Source organism: Neofelis nebulosa, chromosome 3 (assembly GCF_028018385.1).
Source record: "Neofelis nebulosa isolate mNeoNeb1 chromosome 3, mNeoNeb1.pri, whole genome shotgun sequence".
Classification (NCBI taxonomy): domain Eukaryota; kingdom Metazoa; phylum Chordata; class Mammalia; order Carnivora; family Felidae; genus Neofelis; species Neofelis nebulosa.
The window spans coordinates 82,842,300-82,865,767 of NC_080784.1; the positions used below are offsets into that span (position 1 = coordinate 82,842,300).

At 39.4% G+C, this 23,468-nt stretch overlaps 1 protein-coding gene across 1 annotated transcript; it reads right to left on the minus strand.

Annotated features, from left to right (window-relative positions):
- Positions 1–232: 232 nt before the first annotated feature.
- On the minus strand, positions 233–20,360 carry MMAA (metabolism of cobalamin associated A). Its single transcript, XM_058721257.1, is given in 9 exon segments — positions 233–598; positions 1,634–1,783; positions 2,605–2,690; positions 5,102–5,272; positions 8,298–8,420; positions 10,857–11,338; positions 11,340–11,360; positions 12,685–12,688; positions 20,223–20,360. Coding segments are annotated over 9 exon segments (1,377 nt in total). The 5' UTR covers positions 20,272–20,360; the 3' UTR covers positions 233–307.
- Positions 20,361–23,468: the final 3,108 nt, after the last annotated feature.

Here is a 23,468-nt window from a genome sequence, read left to right on the forward strand (position 1 = left end):
CTTCTTTTGTTCTCCTCAGCTTTCTCTGCTTATGACTGATGAGAAGAAACTATCCTACCAGCTGCCATGGCAGCGTACGAGAATAGAAAGAAATGGAAATCAGTAACATACAACAGGTACCTTACAAATACTGCCGACTGCCTGACCTTTGCCAGCCATATCTAACATTCTTTGACTTTTCAAGCATAGTTCACAAATGGGGCCAAGGGCACCACAAAAGAATTGCTGAAAATACAGGCATATAAGTGACCTTTAATATTAAAATACTTTATGAAATGTCATATAAAATCATTATATAGGATACATTTCACAAGTCTCTGCTTTTAAAAGTTTTCAACAACACATCTGCGGCTAGTCCTGGGGACAGGGCTCCACTGAGAACCTTTTTTTCCAGAAGAGGAATCTGCTCCCGGACTGCAGGATGGGTCCTGAAATGGTCTAACACACTTTCCTGAATGAGATTCCACATCCAAACTTTCTGTTGCTTCTGTCGTTTGGCAGTCAGCTCCCCACTGGCGAGCATGAGGTCCTGGAATTCTTTCATTTTATCCCACATTTCAGTGATCCCCTCTCCACTTCTGGCAGAAATACGAATTACCTATTAAAAAGGGAAGAACCCAAAACCGTTTTACTTAAAATGATAGAAAACATTTTCACGGGGAGCCTGGTTTCCTGCCAATTAAGTCTTAAAGTGTATGAAAATAGGCAAGTGAAACAGAGACATTTTATCACTGTGTTGAAGTGAATATACTGAGAAACAGACTGAGATCACTTACTAGGATTACTAAACACATGCAGAAGCAAGACACTGATTCAAGGTCAAAATCTTTAGCCCAGGGTCTATTCTGGTCAATTGTTAGGATTGCTCAGATGGTCTTCAGGGGCAACACAGACAAACTGAGAGAGGGTCACGAGGATGAGAAGGGCAGGGCTGGGTGGGTTTCCCTGAGGCCTGAGTGCTAGACCATGAAACTCAGTTGAGAAAATAGCCCCATAACCTCCCTTTGTCAGAGCTGCCTGATTCAGCAGGTGCCAAGAGCTGAGCATCCAGCACCTGCATGTACAACGCAGACAACGTGACCAGGGAGACCGGGAGCTGATGGGAAGACAGGTTGTGGCTGTTCTCACTGTAGTGACTGTAGCTTATTCTTTAATAACATAGTGTCCTCCTGCAGATAAAGCTGCCCACATCAATATTACCGTACCATTTATTACAGAATTTGTCTTTTTTTTTCCTTATTGAAAATAGCACCCAACAAGCATAATGGGAAGGGAAGCTATCACATCAAAAGCCTCTTCTCTCCTACTCAAACTCTAATAAAGATAATCAAATCACTAATTGCTCCATAATCTTAAGAATGGTTCCTTTCAGAATGGATTTGCTATCACTTCCAAATGGCTCAAGTCAAGCATTAAGCAATCTAATCTATCCCCTCACATCTAGTTTTTGACATCTAGTGGTTGAAGGATTAGATTTAAAATCATGACTACACACTCTGGCTTTGTCATAATTTTAAAATTGTAATCTCACATACAAGCAAAGATTGATTATCTGTCTAGCTGGGGACTTGCATCCTCTCTTCTAATGTGCACGATCCACTCGGTGAAAATGCAGAAAGGAAGGCAAGCTAACCTTTGGTCTCCAGACTTCTGAACGCCTGTGGAGTAATTTCAGTGCACTCACGTACTCTGCTTGCATCCTTCGAGCTGGCACGATCAAGTCTCCATCAGATTTAGTTACAGCTACCAGATCTGCCATCTCAATGATGCCTCTTTTGATACCCTAAAGTGAAAAAGACAGTGATGTATCAGAAATACTTCATTTGATTATAGCCAAAAATGGGACAACAGTCAATTGAGAGTCACGCACTTTATGAACTAACTTTTCCTCTACATCTTCCTAAACCCTGGGTTCCAGGAATTACAATCACTCAACAGAAATTACTCAGAAGCACCAGCTGTTGGGATTATGGAAGTCATCTACAATGTCTCTTCCAAGTTTAGAGACTAACATGCTAAGATACATTCACGATTAGAGTAAATATGTCATTAAGACACAACATGAATGAGTGGCAGGAGACAATTCACACTGACTCATGATGGGTTCCCTTTCTCGTGAGCTAACACTGCAGGATGCAAAATCATCCGTCATTAAGTGCTTAAAAAGAGAAGACACCTATCGCTAACATCTGGATTTCCATAAACAAAGTCTTTGAAGTTTTCCTTAATGTTTGTAATTTTTTCTCCAATTTACATTTGAAGAAAAATAACCTGATAGCAAACAGTGCCTCAGTCTCTGTACTACAAACACCCACACAACAGTAGTCTCTTTTGGCTAGAGCTGTCCACGTATTCCATTCACTCCCGTGTTGCGGGTGGAAAAATCTAAGTTGTATGGTTAGCTCGAGGTCATAAACTCTATTACTATAAGTTGAGAAAAAACATAGAGAATCTGTCTTTGACTCAGGTACTGTAGCCAGTATGAATGCTGTTTCTTTCCCTACATTAATAGCAACTTAATTTACAGAAACACAACACCGGAAATTTGTACTTTCAGAGATGTATACTTTGTGTTTGGGGAGAAAAAAAAGTCAATATAATTACCTGCAATTCATCTCCTCCCGCTGGTGGCAGTAGTAAAACAAACATGTCAACCATATCAGCAACAGCAAACTCCGACTGACCCACACCTGCAATTGTAAATCACAACTATATGCTAAAATATTCATAGTAATTTGCTTTCTCAACTACCTTGACCACCATTCCCGTTCCACTTCATTCACTTGTACCCACGATCACACACTCAGCCTGATCCCACTTTAAACACCCCACCTCTCGAGAATTTATTAAATGCACTGCTTTCCTATGAGCAAACTGTGACCTTCCCAGCTCTCCCCTTCGCTTATTCCCATTAGCCTTAGTCTTAGCTGAATGGAGAACATCGAGATGTCCATTCTCTCCTCCCCCCTTGCAACTCTTTCCTGGCTTCCCTCTCAGCAGTAAGCAGCTTGAGCAATATGGCTCTAACCCTAGATCACGCCTGTCAAGATGTTCAGCTTTCTTGCCTTCTCAACTTCCTGTGAGCCCCACAAACCCCCACCCATGGATCAGTCCAACCACCCGTGTTCTCTCCTCCGTAAGCGTTCCGGAGAAATGGCTCGAGAACAGGCACCACAGCAGGATCATGGTGTCTAACATCTGCTACCTCCTCCTCACTGCCTGGTAAAAGCAATGCCCCCAAACGCCCTCAGTCAGCTGCCTTCCCATTTCTCACAGTGGCTATTACAGTTACTGTGCCATAATCTCCCCGCATGATGATGACCATGACTCCTACGTGGCGGTGAAATAAAGGCAAGAACCCCCTCGGCTTTTCCCTCTCCACCCTCTGCAGATCAGCGGGCCCGAACACCAGCTCTGCTCACTGCCTCCTCTCCAGTCGCAGTATAAGAAGTACTGGCTGAAGGTTACCCTCTCTTTCCTTCCCACTTCCTCTGTGCCCTTGCCCTTGCTTTATCTTTAACTTCCTTAGTCTACAGGCTCTTGTCCCACAACACCTGACAGGAATTGTGCTCATGTCTTTGTCATCTGAAAGCCAAACAAACAGGAAAAAAATAAGACAAAAACTCACAACCTACTCCAATTATCACCATATTTCTCATTTCTCTTTATACCTAAGTGTCTAGAAAAAAAAAAAATCAACGTGTGCTCACTGGTCTTCACTTCATTACTTCACATTAATTTCAATCCACTTAAATCTGACTTCCACATCACCTGCTCCACTGAAACTCCTCTTGAAATTCTGTCCGTTGGGGTGGCAGAGACTTCTGGTTGTCCATTCCATATTTATTCTCCCCTATTTCCTTATCCCAATGTTGTCAGAAGCATCGATGTACCAGGCGAAAGCCCACAGTCACCTGAACCCATTTCAGCTAGAGATGATTAATTAGTGAAACCCAAATTCACTAGATGGGGCTTTCAGGAAAGTTCTTGAAAGGGAGCTGACCCAGCTAGGAGGGGCCCACCCCTTCCCCTCACCTTCCCTCCCCCTACCTAGAAGGTGGATGTGACAGTTCAAGCTTCATCAGCTGTCTTTTAACCATGAGCAACCCTGAGGATGGGAACTAAGTGCTAAGAATGGAGAGCAGAGACAGAAACCCGGGACACCAAGGCCACTGTACAATGACCAGGCCTGCTTGGGACTGCCTGCCTCCAGGTTTCTTCTGTTCACAAAAAATAAACCACTCTCTGTTTGAGTCACAGTTATTTCGAGTCTCTGGGACAAGCAGTCAAATGCAACTTCCAGGTCATGCACTTGGTTCTTATGGTCCCCTACCTTGATTCTCCTACTACCGCATGGGCAACTCTTCCCCCATCCACCCTTAAATGGTGGAGCTTCTAGTCTCCAGCCCCATCTCTCTTCATGCCCGGCCTCCACACTCTATGTGCTAAATCTCCTGAGCAAACTGCAGTTCTCTAAATGGGCCATGTCCTCTTATTCTCTTTATTTCATTTTATTTAACTCCAATTCCTCCTTTAGCATGGAGTTTAACTGTCACCTCCTCTTGGAAGTCTTCCATGATCCCTCAAACCCAAGTCAGACTGTGTCACAAACATTTATCACTCAGTAATAGTGGATTGTCTCTCCAGAGGAAGGCGAATTTCTTGGGGTTTCCATTTCAGTATTTTTCAGTGGGTATAACTATGTGCTAGGGATATAAAGATGAAGTAAAACATGGCCCTGTATTAAAAAGGTACCCAGCTACATGAATTTTCTGAGCGAATATTGAAGACATGTGAAATGTGCTTTAAACAAAATAGGTGTTATGTTAAAATATCGTTTCCAATGCTTACAGTTCTCGTCTGGTACTTACAACATACCACCCCTGTGTAACAGTTCTCCAGACACATGGCTTTTCTTTAAAGGTAAGGATGATAGCCCATATTCTCATATCTCCTATAGAATCCAAGATACAGTACCTCGTATTTAATGACACCTTTAGTAAATATATGCTCAATGAACAAAATGGTATTAGGTGTCCCTCATCTTTATATAGCATTTGTTATAGTACTTCATTGTTATGAAACAGAAAATCATACTCACCTACGGTTTCAATAAGAATGATGTCATATCCCCCTCCTTCGCACAACAGAATGGCTTCATTTGTGGTCCTTGTCACACCTCCTAAAGTCCCTCTAGTAGGAGATGGCCTGATGTATGCATTCATATCTCTTGATAACTCAGTCATTCGGGTTTTATCACCTAAGAGTGATCCTAAAACACACATTTACATTTTATAATCATGGAACACCTATAGGGGCCAATTATCAATCAGCCAATTCCCAGGGGAAGTGCCTTATGACATTTCTCCCAAGATCTCAAAATCATTTCACATAATTGAGCTTTAGCGCCACACAGCATGTATGATGTCAAATTAACACCTCAAGCCCCTCAAAATTTATAACGGCTTTCCATTGGCTAGAGGTTCAAATCTAGATTCTTCAGTCTAACACTAAAGGCCCTCACAATGCAGCCCTACCTTACCTGTCCAATTTCAGCTTCCACTGCCCCCAAATCAATCTTCCAATTCCAGCCAAGACAGCTTCTTTACTGTCCTTTTAACATTGTTGTCTTTATGGTTTGCAACTGGAGATGATTATGACCCCAGAGGAAATCTGGCAATGTCTGAAGATATTTTTACTTGTCACAACGGGGGGCAGGACGCTACCGGCATCTGGTGGGTAGAGGCCAAGGATACTGCTAAGCATCGTTCAGTGTCCCACACTAAGACTGTCATTAGTGCCAGTGCTTTAATATAAGTTCCTTGCCCATGGAACCACGTCTTACATTTTCTGCAATGACTGCCGGTTCCCAGTAGGCAATTAATTTAATACCTATGGTACAGAATGAATGATGTTCCAAGGTTTACTACAGTATTTTGGTAAACGTCACTACTTGCGAATTCTAAAAGACTAAAATAAAAGCCTTGGAACTGTTGAAATTCCCTTTAACTTTTACTTTCCTCTAGCCATATAACAACATTGGAGGTGTAGTGCTGTTCTAACCCTAATTTCAATTTTCACTCTGCCTAAGAGCTAACTTCTCCACATAAAGTTGATGCTAAACATTGAGAAGTTCCTTAAAGATATGATCTCTCCACTCATGACTCCAGTTTAGAGTTCCCATAGGTTCTAATTCTCGAGCACACGCCTACCATGCATCTCAACTACCTTATTTACTTTTTTTCTAAAAATATTTAGATGTTTTTCTAAAACTTTTTCCTAAAATAATTTTCTACATGAAATCATCTCTGGATAAGTCAACAATCTGCCAAAGCTATACTTTAAATTATTATCCTATAGATCTTAACACACTGAACTAAACATTATGAAATTACTCTCCCATATAATTGTCTTAGCCAGTGAGTCCAAAACTGTCACTTGCAGACCCTAAGGGAAGTCTCAAAGCTACTGCTGGAATCTGTGAATCCAAAACACAACAAGGGTTGACTACAGGCCAAAAAAGGAATGCTTCTCAACCTTAGCATCATGCTACTTTCAAATGCACAGTCCTATAGAAATATTAAAGTAGAAATGTAAACTTATAGTGTCCTGTTTATCCCCATGTATTTTTTTCCTTCAAAGTCTATATATGTATTTTTTTTTCTTACCTGAGAAAGGGACGTTCATTTTTAGTTTAAGAATTAAGAACCATATAGCTATGCAACTTTAATCAGACTATCTTGTCACCATACCTGCTATCACTATCTCAAGCTATGGTTTTGTTTTGCTACTGCAAGTATTCTAGAATACTACAAAGGAAAAGAGAAAAAAAGATCTCTCACCTATATGAAAATGAGAGCCACCATAAAAAAAATTATTTGTTCTGGGGCACTTGGGTGACTCAGTCGGTTAAGTGTTGACTTTTGGCTCAGGTTCTGATCTCGCAGTTCTTGAGTTCAAGCCCCACATCAGGCTCACCGCTGTCAGCACAGGGCCTGCTTTGGATCCTCTGTCCCCCCTCTCTGCCCCTGCCCTGCTTGAGCTCCCGCTCTCAAAAATAAATAAACACTAAAGAAAAAAAATTCTTTGTTCAAATACTTACCTTTACCAAAGTTCTTAGACTGAAAATAAGGTAATATACTGATATGGATTTAATCTTGAACGTTGTAAATACAATTTTATTTTATGGTTAACGTTTTTATTTTAGTCAATCAAAAACCGTGCATACTCTCAGCTAAAATTCTCAATGGGTGGTGACAGGAATTGTCGTCCACCTTTCTACTGACCTAAAGCCCCTAAAATATGATAATATCATCTCTATTTTTTAGCATTAAACCCACTGTATGCAAACCAAACATTTCCACAAAGTGCCCTGTATTCCCTCCCCCCGCCACAACACACATTACATTGTAATGGCCTGTGTGTACATGTCTGTTTCCCTAGTAAGATACGGAGCTCCGTAGGCCAGGGGACTGTGTCTCATTCACGATTACACAACGTGGTACCTTCCTTGTACAATGCCTGGCCTATAGCAGACATTCAAACACCTGTGAAATGAATAACTGCAATGTGAGAAGCCTAAATCTTAAAGAGGGATAAGGGAAGAAAAACCTTCCTATTTATATAGCATGCTTTATGTTTTCCTTAAATGATCCTTTGGGGAAACTAAGTTTATTCATCGTATCTCTGATGAGCTATGAGTAAACTCGGATGACCGTGTGACCCTGAATCAGTAATTGCTGAGCACTGTACGTGACATACCATGCTAAGTGCTGTAGGGACAACAGTGGTATATTACATGGACCCCCTAAGAGCTTTCCGTTGAACCGAACATGTAATATTAACGGGTGACAAATTGTAAAGAGCAATAAGATTTTCTTTTAAGCTTAAGAGATGTTACAACAATATAAGAAAAAAGGCAATGAACAGACAGACCCATTTTCTGAACTGCATAGGGGCTGATGCTGCCAGGAGGAAACAACAGGAGGGAAGTGGGGGCCTAGCCTCAGGTGTGATAGAGGGCTCAAATTTGCTTTTGATGATCTTCAACTTCTGGCACCTGTTTTCCTAGTTCTCTAAGTAGCCAGGCTACTCCTGGACTACCCACAAGCCAAGGAGCCTAATACCCCAAACTACCTCCCTCAATCTCCACCTTGCCCCTAGGACTCCCTTCTTTCAGTGAGACCAAACTCCGCTAGAGGTTAGAAGTCACCTGACTGTGCAAATTCCCACTAAATTATAACAGAGAGCCCGACGAGCCCCTGCTTTGCAGTTTAAAAAGAATCAGCAATACTCACCACCACTGGTACAAGAAGAAGGGTCCACAGCTAGCACGGATAATTTGTGCCCTCTCTCAGTAAGCATTTTTCCAAAATATTCTATGAAGGTTGATTTTCCAGCACCAGGGGGCCCAGACAATCCTACAGTAGAGAGAATCCTTCTAATTTAAGAAACGAAATCAGCCCTATAAGTTCTATTCAAATAGATTACCTTCTATTTCTCCTAATTTATTAAAACTCCTATTAATGTATTTCACATTTCCTAAATGAAACAAAACACTATTTATCTAGTTCCTGAGTAATATAGAGGAAGAAAACAATCCTGAGCTCCATATGTTCACCAAATTCACTTTATAAGATTATAAAATAGGATATGCCTTTTTACTGTAACGCAGATCTTTCTGGACAGACTTTATTGCCTCTGTCGTTAATGTGCTACATTCCCTCAACATCTGCCCACCTCTCATCATGACCAGTCATTATTCCACCTACCCCAGGGCTGTACTTTTATGTTCCCAGTGGAAAAACAACTCACTACTCTAGAAATTCCCAGTGACTGAGAAAATAATTTTCTATTTATGAAGGATAATTTGTTTCATCCCACCCATAACTCAAAATATATCCTATCAACTGGATCCAGGAAAAATTAATTTGTCTGAAGAGAGGCAGAAAACTCCCCTGCTTGGAGAGTTCACAGAGCATGCAGATAAGACCACACAGTCTGCAGCCAGGTGGCCAGTTCCAGTTCTAGCTCCACCTCTTCTGAGCTGTGTAATCTTGGTGAAGTTACTTAACCATTCTGTGCCTTTTTCCTCTGCAATAAAATGCATATGATAGCACCTATCTCTTCAGGTTGTCGTCAAGAATTAGATGTTAATGTTTGCAATGTTTCGAACAGCATATGGCATAAAGGAAGAGATATATGTGTTATGCTCACAAAGTATATAAAACTTAAGCATTTAATTGCAATTATATTCAAAAGTATGTGTACGTCATATGGTATGCTTGGCTCCTTACTGAAGTTTTCAGGGCAGGTCTCTGTCTTAAACATCGGTACGGGTGCTGAATCTGTTACTCGTATTTATGATGGTAATAACTACCACAGAGACACAGGTTTATCTGGCCTCATAAGACCAAGATAAAAGAACCAGAATAGCAATGAAAATTTATGAGTTACTAGTTATGTGTGAGTTGCTGGTTAACTCTAGATATTTCTGGGACCTTCTCTCTTCAAATATCTTTTAGGTGTATCAAGTAAACACTTTGTTATAGCTGGAATTTCTCTTTCGGAGTCTGCTATTTTGTCTGCAATACGTAAAGATTATTAACACCCAACTTAGTACTGTCAAAATGAGGGTTCCTTCAGTGATGGCAGAATAGGATGTGTGAACAACGCAGACCAATACAAATGTTGGTTGGTGAACTCTTTTTGAAATTATCTTTAAAATTCATACCGTTACCATAAAAATTAGGAGGCTTTAATCCCATATCATCAATAAACTGAGATGTAAGTCTAACGCAATGCTAGTCAACTTTTAAGTGTATTTTAAGTGTATTTATTCAATTTCTGCACTTTGTTCACCATTTCTAGTTCTTTTTGGTAGGAAAGTTGGTTGGAATCACCTATTTTGCCATCATGAAAAGCTCTCACTCCACCCAAACACATCTACGTTGTTTTATAATGCGCGATTAAAAAATATATATAACAAGCTTATTTACAACTATGGAATCTAGTCAACTGTTCAAGAAATCGAGTGAACATCTAATAGTTTAGATAGCAAATGAATACGGTCCCTCCTTTAAAATACATTTTGGCATTGAGTTGGCTGTGCTTAGAGCCAAGCAACTGCCAGAAACTTTAACAAAAAGTACTTGAAAGAGGTTTGTCCATAGAAACTAATGAAACACCCGAGAAGTAGAATTTTGAAATGTGATAAGAATACTTACAGTTGATAGAAACACAAAACCAGGTCATTTACTTTAGACTATCAAGCAGAAGGACTACCAAGAGAGAGGAGTAAACCTGTAAAAGTTCCTCATATGCATATTCTATCCTGGGAGCCACAGCATGATTCTTGCCAAAATAGAAATCTTATATTATTCTCTTAAAATACAGAGCCTTGGGGCGCCTGGGTGGCGCAGTCGGTTAAGCGTCCGACTTCAGCCAGGTCACGATCTCGCGGTCCGTGAGTTCGAGCCCCGCGTCAGGCTCTGGGCTGATGGCTCGGAGCCTGGAGCCTGTTTCTGATTCTGTGTCTCCCTCTCTCTCTGCCCCTCCCCCGTTCATGCTCTGTCTCTCTCTGTCCCAAAAATAAAAAAAAAAAAAAAAAAAAAAAAAAAAAAAAAACGTTGAAAAAAAAATACAGAGCCTTGGTTCAAATGACCATGACAGTTTTCCACCCCCCAACATAATAAGACTAATATTTGCAAAGAAAAGGCATTTAAAATCCAGCCCAAAATTCTGAAAAGGAAAAAAGAATTCCCATTAGATTGAAAACTATTTAGACCTATTTCAAAACAGACAAAATGTAGAAAAATATTTACTAAACAGACATAAAGGGAAAAAAAAAGACTGACCCACTCGAAATGCTAGTGGTTTTCCTTTATTTATTTGTTCTTGTTCTTTGTGGTAGACTAATACTTTCTGAAGAAGCACCTGGGCTAACTCTTTTTTCCTCTTGTGGGTTGATTCTATAAGAGTTATGGCCTCTGCTAAGCAGGCCCTGTGCCCTTGGATTAAACCGGTATAAAGTTTATCCACAAATCTTTGTTCTTTATCAGAAAGTTCTTCCGTGTGTTCCTTTAAAGTTGTTTGTACACATAATTTTCTCTTTAAACCATTTGACAGCAGCATCCATTTTGTACAATGGAGTCCAGGAGAATTAAATGGCTGAGCACAAGGGACTCCTGATCCGCGATGACTACTTGAGTGAAAGATGAAGTGGTAACGTCGAAAAGGTGTTCTTAAAAGGCCTTTTAGGAAATGCCGGTGAGGGTGTTGTAGTAGCATGGGAATATTCATTTTGTTTGTAACTGCAGAAAACACTGGATGTTTTTCGGCTCAATGTGATTTGTGATTCCCTAGAAGAAGAAAACATATTTTTGCCAGTTCAGTGTACAATTAAGATTCTGAAGTTAGTAAAACTGCAAGCTTAGTGGTTTCTCTATATTCTAAAACACACATAATCAGGCTTCTTGGCAGTACAAATAGGTGAAAGTTTCTTACCAAACACGAGAGAAGATCCCCCCACCCTTGCCTACAGTTAACAACCAGAGTAGCCCTAAATTATGGAGTTACTGTTCTACTGTGAAATACAATGTACATTAAAATTTTCTTCGAAACAAAAAATATACAAAAAAACCCTGTAGGGTAGAAATTCTATGCCATGTTTATTTTCTTCTGTTTACAGACCTTACAACCTCCTCAGATCAAATATACCCTATTTTGAAACTCATTCAAAAGGTTTAAAAAAATCCCTCTGATGCTGGCCTTTTACTCTTTCTCTACAAAAAAAAAAAAAAAAAAAAAAAAAAAAAAGTGCTTAGTAGTGAAGGCACTTGAGGCCTAAGTTTAGATAAATGTATGTATTCAATAGGCTCACCCTAGTATATATTCAAAGAATGGCCTAACATAAGCATACCATCATCACCACCACCACCGCCACCGGGGCCTTCATGTGAAATGAACTGTGAGGTTTGTATGGTAACTAGATCAGCCTATCTCAAACCATGGCCAGGGGTGCCTGGGTGGCTCAGTCGGTTGAGCATCCAACTTTGGCTCAGGTCATGATCTCATAGCTCATGAGTTCGAGCCCCGTATCGGGCTCTGTGCTGACAGCTTGGAGCCTGGAGCCTGCTTCAGATTCTGTGTCTTCCTCTCTCTGCCCCTAACCCACTCGCATTCTGTCTCTGTCTCTCTGGAAAATAAACATTTAAAAAAGAGGATTTTTTTAAAAACCATGGCCAGAACCGCCTGGCACTTACTAAAACTGCATACTCCCAGCCCCAGTGAATCAGAATCTCTGTAGAGAAATAAGCACACTGAAGTTTGAACCACTATGGAATTAGATGAGGATGCTTTAACTCAGATTTACTGATACTCTCCACTCCAAACTGTATTCGACAACGAAAGCTGACATAGTACATGGAGGGTCAAGAAAATACAGAGGTATTAGCTTTTATTATTATTTATTAAATCAACAGCATTAGCTTTTATTATTATTATACCAATTTATAAAACACTGGTTAAGAGTTAGGTCACAGACCTGGCTTCCAGTGGCAAACTACAATTTACATACAAATGATACATATGGCCTACCAAATTCGGGTTTATGATTATTTGAAAATTTTGGTTTTCAGTTCCTCGTAGCAGAATGAAATAAATTACTTGATTGCTCCAAAGTACCTCTCTAAATTGTATTTCAAGACCAATCAGCATGAAATCAATTTTACTAAATAACATTCTAATAGGAAAAAGAAGACATTTTAAGTATTTTTTATTGTTAGAACTGTAACTGCTCATCATTTTTTCTATTTTGGGGGAAATATGACTTCTATTTGTACACAATTAGTCTTCCTTCTAAAAGGACAGTTTATGGAAAACTGTGTAAAAAATGGTTCTAAAAAAACAATTTAAAACATCCACTACCACCCTTCACACAAACATACAAAAAAGATATTTAAAACAAAAAAGTTCAGAGGGGGATCTATTTTGGAAGCTCACTGTAAGCACACTTCTCAACAATACCTCCACCATTACCACAGACTGGAAGCTCACAGGAAAGAAATGTATTTTTATTCGACCACTATTATCTAAGTGTATGCTACTTTTCAGGTCCCAGGCTAGGTTTAAGAATGATAGTGATGATAATGTTATTGTTGGGTGATGACAATGACATTTTACCATGTTCCAGTCATTTTATTCTGACCTGCTGTATTCGTTTCCTAGGGCTGCTGTAACAAATAACCACAACCTGGGTGGCTTAAAACAACAGAAATGTATTCTCTGACTGTTCCAGAGGCTGAAAGTCAGAGATCAAAGTGTTAGCAGGCCTGCACTCCCTCTGAAGGCTCTAGGGGAAGACGGTTCCCTGCCCCTCCCAGTGGCCCCTGGTGTCCTTTGGCTCATGGATGCACAATTGAGGTCTCTGCCTTGGGCTTCATTTGGCCTTCTCTTCATGTCTGTCCTCGGTGTGGAGATTTGTCCCTGCATTGGGCCCACTCAGATAATCAAAGATGATCTCATCACAAGATCACTAACTTAATGTCATCTGCAAAACCCTTTTTTCCAAATAAAAGTCACATTCACAAGTTCCAGGGATTAGGACATGGATTTCTTTTTGAAGGCCACCATTCAATCCATTACACCTTCTTAGGTGGACTGTCAGTCTCATTATCTTACCCTAAATGACATAATCTCAGCACTTCAAAAGTCCACAGAATAAATAACATCATGTCCAAAAAATCAGCCCTCAACAAGTATAAAAAGATGGAGATCATACTGTGCATATTTTCAGACCACAATGCTATGAAACTCGAAATCAACCACAAGAAAAACTTTGGAAAGGTAACAAATACTTGGAGACTAAAGAACATCCTTATAAAGAATGAATGGGCCAACCAAGAAGTTAAAGAGAAAATTAAAAAGTACATGGAAGTCAATGAAAATAATAACACCACAACCCAAAACCTCTGGGACGCAGCAAAGGCGGTCATGAGAGGAAAGTATATAGCAATCCAGGCCTTCCTAAAGAAGGAAGAAAAGTCTCAGATACACAACCTAACCTTACACCTTAAAGAGCTGGGAAAAGAACAGCAAATAAAACCCAAAACCAGCAGAAGACAGGAAATAATAAAGATTAGAGCAGAAATCAATGCTATTGAAACCAAACCAAAATAAAACAAAAACAGTAGAACAGATAATGAAACCAGGAGCTGGTTCTTTGAAGGAATTAACAAAATTGATAAACCACTAGCCAGCTTGGTCAAAAAGAAAAAGGAGAGGACCCAAATAAATAAAATCAAGAATGAAAGAGGAGAGATCACAACCAACACAGCAGAAATAAAAAGAATAATAAGAGAATATTATGAGCAATTACATGCCAACAAAATGGGCAATCTGGAAGAAATGGACAAATTCCTAGAAACATATACACTACCAAAACTGAAACAGGAAGAAATAGAAAATTTGAACAGACCCATAACCAGTAAGGAAATCGAATTAGTAATCAAAAATCTGCCAAAAAACAAGAATCCAGGACCAGATGGCTTTCCAGGGGAATTCTACCAAACATTTAAGGAAGAGTTAACACCTATTCTCTTGAAGCTATTCCAAAAAATAGAAATGGAAGGAAAACTTCCAAACTCTTTCTACGAAGCCAGCATTACCTTGATTCCAAAGCCAGACAAAGGATCTACTAAAAAGGAGAATTATAGACCAATTTCCCTGATGAACATGGATGCAAAAATCCTCAACAAAATATTAATTAGCCAGCTGGATCCAGCAATACATTAAAAAAAATTATTTACCACAACCAAGTGGGATTTATACCTGGGATGCAGGGCTGGTTCAATATCTGCAAAAACAATCAATGTGATTCATCATATCAATAAAAGAAAGGACAAGAACCATATGATCCTCTCAATAGATGCAGAGAAAGCATTTGACAAAATACAACATCCTTTCTTGATAAAACCCTCCAGAAAGTAGAGATAGAAGTATCATAGCTTGATATCATAAAAGCCATATACAAAAGACCCAATACTGATATCATCCTCAATGGGGAAAAACTGAGAGCTTTCCCCCTAAGGTCAGGTGCAAGACAGGGATGTCCACTCTCACCACTGTTATTCAACATAGTATTGGAAGTCTTAGCCTCAGCAATCAGACAACACAAAGAAATAAAAGGCATCCAAATCGGCCAGGAGGAGGTCAAACATTCACTCTTCACAGATGACATGATACTCAATATGGAAAACCCAAAAGATTCTGCCCCAAAACTGCTAGAACTGATTCATGAATTCAGCAAAATTGCAGGATATAAAATCAATGCACAAAAATTGGGTGCATTCCTATACACCAACAATGAAGCAACAGAAAGAGAAATCAAAGAATCAATCCCATTTACAATTGCACCAAAAACCATAAAATACCTAGGAATAAATCTAACCAAAGAGGTGAAGAATCTATACACTGAAAACTATAGAAAGCTTATGAAAGAAATTGAAGAAGACACAAAAAAATGGAAAAAAGATTCCATGCTCCTAGATAGGAAGAACAAATATTGTGAAAATGTCGATACTACTCAAAGCAATCTACATATTCAATGCAACCCCTATCAAAATAACACCAGCATTCTTCACAGAGCTAGAACAAATAATCCTAAAATTTGTATGGAACCAGAAAAGACCCCGAATAGCCAAAGCAATCTTAAAGAAGAAAGCCAAAGCAGGAGGCCTCACAATCCTGGACTTCAAGCTGTATTACAAAGCTGTAATCATCAAGACAGTATGGTACTGGCACAAGAACAGACGCTCAGATCAATGGAACAGAATAAAGAACCCAGAAATGGACCCATAAATGTATGGCCAACTAATCTTTGACAAAGCAGGAAAGAATATTCAGTGGAATAAAGACAGTCTCTTCAGCAAGTGGTGCTGGGAACACTGGACAGCAACATGCAGAAAAATGAACCTGGACCACTTTCTTACACCATACACAAAAATAAACCCAAAATGGATGAAAGACCTCAATGTAAGACAGGAAGCCATCAAAATCCTCGAGAAGAAAGCAGGCAAAAACCTCTTTGATCTTGGTTGTAGCAACTTCTTACTCAACACGTCTCCAGAGGCAAGGGAAACAAAAGCAAAAATGAACTATTGGGACCTCATCAAAATAAAAAGCTTCTGCACAGTGAAGGAAACAATCAGCAAAACTAAAAGGCAACCGACAGAATGGGAGAAGATATTTGCAAAGGACATATCAGATAAAGGGTTAGTATCCAAAATCTATAAAGAACTTTTTTTTTTGTTTTTGTTTTTTTTTTTTTTTCAACATTTTTAATTTATTTTTGGGACAGAGAGAGACAGAGCATGAACGGGGGAGGGGCAGAGAGAGAGGGAGACACAGAATCGGAAACAGGCTCCAGGCTCCGAGCCAGCAGCCCAGAGCCTGACGCGGGGCTCGAACTCACGGACCGCGAGATCGTGACCTGGCTGAAGTCGGACGCTTAACCGACTGCGCCACCCAGGCGCCCCTATAAAGAACTTTTTAAACTCAACACCCAAAAACAAATAATCCAGTGAAGAAACGGGCAAAAGGCATGAATAGACATTTCTCCAAAGAAGACATCCAGATGGCCAACTGACACATGAAAAAATGCTCAACATCACTCATCATCAGGGAAATACAAATCAAAACCACAATGAGATACTACCTCACACCTGTCAGAATGGCTAACATTAACAACTCAGGCAACAACAGATTTTGGCGAGGATGCAGAGAAAGAGGATCTCTTTGCACTGCTGATGGGAATGCAAACTGGTGCAGCCACTCTGGAAAACAGTATGGAGGTTCCTCAAAAAAACTAATAATAGAACTACCCTATGACCCAGCAATTGCACTACTAGGCATTTATCCAAGGGATACAGATATGCTGTTTTGAAGGGACACATACACTCCAATGTTTATAGCAGTGCTATCAACAATAGCCAAAGTATGGAGCTCAAATGTCCATGAATGGATGAATGGATAAAGAAGTGGTATGTATATATACATATATGTATATATATATATGTATATATACACACACACACACACACACACACACACACAATGGAGTGTGTGTTACTCAGCAATCAAAAAGAATGAAATCTTGCCATTCGCAACTACATGGATGAAACTAGAGGGTACTATGCTAAGCGAAATTAGAGAAAGACAAATATCATATGATTTCACTCACATGAAGACTTTAAGACAGAGGACAGATGAACGTAGGGGAAGGGAAACAAAAATAATATAAAAACAGGGAGAGGGACAAAACAGAAGAGACTCTTAAATATGGAGAACAAACAGAGGGGTTACTGGAGGGATTATGGGAGGGGGGATGGGCTAAATGGGTAAGGGGCATTAAGGAATCTACCCCTAAAATTACTGTTGCACTATAAGCTAACTAACTTAGATGTAAATTAAATAAAAAATAAAAAAATAATAATAACACCATGTCCAAAACAAAAAAAAAAAAAACCATGAAGGGCTGTGGGAACAGAGAAAATTATAGACACTAACTCTCCTTGGGGAGTAGAAGGTTCGAGTCATGGAGGGGTCAATGTCAGGGCTAAGTCTGAAAGGATTACAAAAACAAAAACAAAAACAAAAACAAAAACAAAAACAAAAACAAAAACAAAAACTGAAGGACAAGACAGGCTTTCCAGGCTGATGACTTAATGTACAGAGTCACAAATGGAAATTGGTCTCTTCCCTGCAATCAGAGAAGATTGAACAAGTCAGTGAGGCAGAAGCCTAGTCTATATATGGAACTAGTGTAGGAGATGAAGCTGGACCAGGATGTAAACCGAGGCTAAGGAGCTATATTTTGCCTTGTTGGCAGTGGAGACACAACAGTGATCTATACAAAGGTTAGTGACACCATCAGCTCTGGTTTTTAGGAGATAACACTGGGAATGGTGGTAAGAAGAGTAATTAGACCCTGGTAACATAAAGCCCAGTTTAGGAAACCCTAGCAAAGACCCAAAAGGGATGATGAGGACCTGGAGTTAGGCAAGGCATTAAGAGAAAGACAAGTCAGATTCAAGACCTTATTGTCCACACTAGAATCCTCAAAGCTCACTACAGAGGCTGGCAAGTTGCAGTTGCTGAAAAACAAACAAAAAAAGGCTGCCGATCTGAACTCATTTCATTTCCCACCTGCCTGTCACTCAAGAGCTTATAATCCATTTTCAAATACTCCATTTCACTTTATTTCCCCAGACAATTCTATGATGACATTTATTATTATTATTATTTATTCTCACTTAACAAGGGAAGGAAAACAAGAGTGAGTTAGGTAACTAAATTAGTCATAACCAATGGGCGGGCCAGGATTCAAACTCAGGTCTTTTGACTCTCTGTGGCATTTTTTCTTAATAAATTATTTTGGGATAAAGGAGAAGTCTTTTGACTAAAAGGTATTAGTAACCCTGCCCCTCCCAAAGCAAGTAAAAAGCATTTTTTAAAAGTATGCAGTGACAGTGGCAGCATTCGGAAGAGCCAAAGCGCAGAGAAGAGGAAATGCTGACCAGGATACAGAACATTCTTACTACCAATCCTAGTCCTATCTATCCTCCCATAGGAGAGATGCTGTCTATAGAGTCTAAGAGAAAATTATAACTATTTAAAATATTCCCTTTAATTAACAAATCTTACCATGACTGATTCATTATCCAACAAAGCTATGCTCAAAAAAGAGAAAGTAATATGTTGAGAGACAGAGAAAGATTATAAAGCACTCATTCAAGAAACACTTGAGCGTTTACCATGTGTCATGCAATAGTCTAGGGGATATAATGATCAAAACAGAACAAAGTTCTTGCCCTCATAAAGCTAACATCCTAGTAAAACAGATAATAGACATATAAATAAGGAGGCCAGTGTGGCTAGACATTAATAAGAGGGGAAATATAGGAGAGAAGGCCAAAGAGGGACATACAACTATAGACAGGACTGGAGGAACTCTGAGAAGGGAAGCGATAGGACAAAGGAGAACCTGATGTGACTTCTGTTTTAAAAGGATCTGATGGGGATGCAAGAACAGAAATGGGAAGGCCAGCAAAGACATCAATGCAATGACCAGATGAGAAATGATGAGGACAGGAACCAGGTGGGGATGGTGTTAAATCAGGATTCTGGATGAATTCTAAAGGACCTGTTAATGAATGAGATACAGGACGGGACAGAAAGATAGCAGTCAAGGATGAGGCACAGGTCTTACCCTGAGCCACAGCAAAGATGGAGTTGCCCTTTAATGAACTGAGGAAGACTGCAGGAAGTCAGGTTTTGGGTAAGATTAGGCGTGTTTAGTTTCTGATACGTTAAGTTTAAGATGCCTACTAAATATCCAAGTGGCATCCTGGGTAGGCAGTTGTGTTACTAGTCTCAGGAAGGGGTCAGAGCTGAAGTGTAAATTTGAGAATCATTAAGTGTTTAGGTGTGATTTAAATACATGAGCCCAAAGGGGATTACCAAAAGTGTGACTGGAAACAAGGAGGTGCTACACCATTTTTCATAGAATTTTACATACAAAACACATACAGAGAAATACATACGTCAAAACATTAACTTCATCTATAAATGAGTGGTATTATAGTGCTTATATGTTGTTTTTTGGTTAATCATATTTTTCTGATTTTTTAAAAGAAGCATATGTTACTGTTGTAGGCAGAAGCTCCCCGCCCCCCCGCAAGAGATGTCCTTGTCTTAATCCCTGGAACCTGTGAATATGTTACCTTACATGGCAAAGCGGAATTAAAGTTGCAGATGAAATTAAGGTTGCTAATCAGCTGACTTTAGGATAAAATGATTATCCTGGATAATCCAGGTGGACCCAATATAACCACCAAAGTCCTTTAAAATGAAAGAGGGAGGTGGAACAGCAAAATGATGTCACGTGAGGAGGACTCAGCCCACCCTTGCTGAACCTCTAGGATGGAACAAAGATGCCTTGATTCTAGCCCCGTAAAACCTACGTCAGACTTCTAACCTACAGGACTCTAAGATGAATAATTCGTGTTGTTTTAAGCTATGAAGTTTGTAGTTATTTGTTATAGCAGCAAAAGAAAACTAATACAGTTGCTATAGTAAAAAAAAAATCGTTTTAAAGATAAAACACAGAATTTGTATACTTTTAATAAGAAATGTCTAATAACTATTCATGATTTAATTTTTACCTTTGTATCTGTAATCTGTAACTTGCTTCCTTCTGCACTGAGATTTCATAATGTGAGAATCAAACCTGATGAATCCTTAATTTAAACAGTTACTATGACCAACAGCATTACATTCAATGTATATTTATATGTCAATTTCTCAATTAAACATAAAATTAACATATATACTCAAAAACCTAGTAAAAAGAATTATTTATGAGGTGAAAAAAGTGATAGTCATATTTTAGCTATGCTTCTGTGCACAGGTTCTATCAGAATTCTCATATTAAGATATGAGGTTCAACATAATATTAAGATATGAAGTTCAACTCTGAAATAATGTGATATACGTGGGCTACTAACCATTTTTGAGGACGGCAGCTTTAAAAATCAAACACAGGGGCGCCTGGGTGGCGCAGTCGGTTAAGCGTCCGACTTCAGCCAGGTCACGATCTCGCGGTCCGTGAGTTCGAGCCCCGCGTCAGGCTCTGGGCTGATGGCTCGGAGCCTGGAGCCTGTTTCCGATTCTGTGTCTCCCTCTCTCTCTGCCCCTCCCCCGTTCATGCTCTGTCTCTCTCTCTGTCCCAAAAATAAATAAAAAACGTTGAAAAAAAAAAATTAAAAAAAAAAAAATCAAACACAAAAATTCTATATGCTATAATAAAAATTCGGCGGAATGCTAATTAAATTAGCAGAATGCTTATCTTCCACATTTTTGCTTGACAAACTCCTACTCAGTTCAAACATACCTCTTCTAGGACACATCTTCCCCCACCTTTCCCAGGCAGTCACCTGTTCTATCTGCAAAGCTCCACAACGTTTTATTCATCTTTTCTGATTTATCTATTTACAGATCTCTCCCCACCAATTCTCATCCCTCAGCCCAGCCAATGATTGTCCCAGAGAAGAGACAGTGTCTTATTCTGTTTCCTCGGAATCCAGCACAATGCCAGGCATATAGTAATCGGTTAATTTTTTTAAGGTTCATGAGTGGACTCTCTACTTATGTTAATCTAATATACTTGAAAGGAAAGTGTGAGTACCTCCTTAACCTGTGTGATCTAAAAACACTCTACCTTCTAAGTTCCCTGTTTTGAATCAAGGCACCTTTGACATCTAACTAATCTTCCAAAACAGAAAAACAGAAAGATAAATTTGTAAGGAATCAAAACCCAGTAACAAGAGTTTACTAGATGAAAATATGTCCACTTCTAATGATGCAAACAAACAGTATTCCCTAAATAAATGAGATGAAACTAAAAACTGTCTAATAAACAGTAATATAAGTTGCTCTAACATTTAGAATAGTTATTTCTTACAATAATTTAATCAAAGTCTTTTTCAGAAAATCCAGACCATCTGACAAGCTTATGGTTTACACTGCAGAGTTTATCACAATTTGGGATTATGAAGTTCTCTGTCCTTTGATGCCAATACAGATCTTTTTTTTTTTTTTTTATAAATTTTTTTTTTCAACGTTTTTTATTTATTTTTGGGACAGAGAGAGACAGAGCATGAACGGGGGAGGGGCAGAGAGAGAGGGAGACACAGAATCGGAAACAGGCTCCAGGCTCCGAGCCATCAGCCCAGAGCCTGACGCGGGGCTCGAACTCACGGACCGCGAGATCGTGACCTGGCTGAAGTCGGACGCTTAACCGACTGCGCCACCCAGGCGCCCCGATGCCAATACAGATCTTAAATGGCTTTTAAGTGACAAGAATCAGGAAAAAGATGATACCATTTTCCCCCATTCTTTTGCGAAAACCAAAGAGCTACCCAGATGTATATAATTCAAGGTTTTTACACCTTCAAATCTCTGGGGGCTGATTTTCTTGCTGCCCCCAAACCTTCTGGACCATGTGAATAGCAGAGCAGCAGCTGTTACCTTTCACTGAGCGTTTATCATGTGTGAGACATTCCTGTATACATTTCCTCAGCTAAGCCTCACAATAGCAGACAAGATTCTATTTTATAGGTGAAGCTCAGTAAAGTTACACTGATTGACTTAAGGCGTCACAACTAATGGCAGAACTTGGGAAAAACTATGGATTTGAAAAATCAGATCTATGGGGCACCTGGGTGGCTTGGTCGGTTAAGTGTCCCAATCCTGATCTTGAATCAAAGGTCATGATCTCTCGGTTCGTGGGTTTGAGACCTGTGTCAGGCTCTGCGCTGATGGTGATGGTGTGGAGCCTGCTTGGGATTCTGTTTCTCCTTCTCTCTGTCCCTCCCCTGCTTGTGCTTGCGCTCGCTCTCTCTCTCTCTCTCTCTCGATAAACTTAAAAAAATAAAAATAACAATAAAAAAATCCAGATCCATATGAAGACAGGTGGTGTCATGTCACATCAAGAAAACACCAAAAAACCCTTTACATTTAAATACAGAATGATTATGGCAGGCTGTTTATCTTCATTTTTTTTTTCTTTTTGCTTAAGCCATAATGAAAAATTAGTTTACATCTTCTGTACAAACCTTACCAGTAGGAGATCCCAATAGTATATTAGGTGATAGAATAAGCCAAATTTATACAAGTTTTAAATGTTTTTCACTCCACAAATAACTCACACCTGATAACTCAGTGTATAACATACTTAAACCCATTAATTTAATGAATCAACCAGATTTTGAAGAAGTCCATAATTTCTTTTAAAGCCAGTGTAATTCAGCCTTGTCTGAACAACCCTCCACCATTATAATATGTCACCTACAGAACAGACTAAGCCTCTAGAGTAGCAAAATTATGGAGGTAGGGAAAAAGACTTCCCATCTGCACATGTAACTAAGCATCTTCTCCTGCTTTCTTAAGGAAAGAAATTTTAAAACTTGGCCAATAATCAAATTAAACTGTTTCAATGAATTTTCATGATTCCTGAGAATCGTGGAGGTCTCATCCTACAATTTTAAGCTGTGTACTACCAAAATACAAGATAAATTTTGCAGCATTTACAACATTCAGTGAGATCTCTCAAAGCACTGCCATTTGTAATAAACCAGAATGTCAATTTGTTAATATATAGTGAAAAACACCAAGTGGGCAAAAATACTAAAATGAGTTGGTAAGTGAACCCCCTCTCAAGCAAAAGGTTCACGTGGACAGCAACATTTTAAGAATCACATTTGTTTTCCTCCAATACTTCTTTTATATCCATTCCCTCTACACCACCCTCATTCCCACCCTTACTATAATGGCTTTCAAGCTTTGATCACAGTCCATGGGAAGAAACACACTTACATCAGGCAACAAATAGGAATATAGCTGAAACAAAA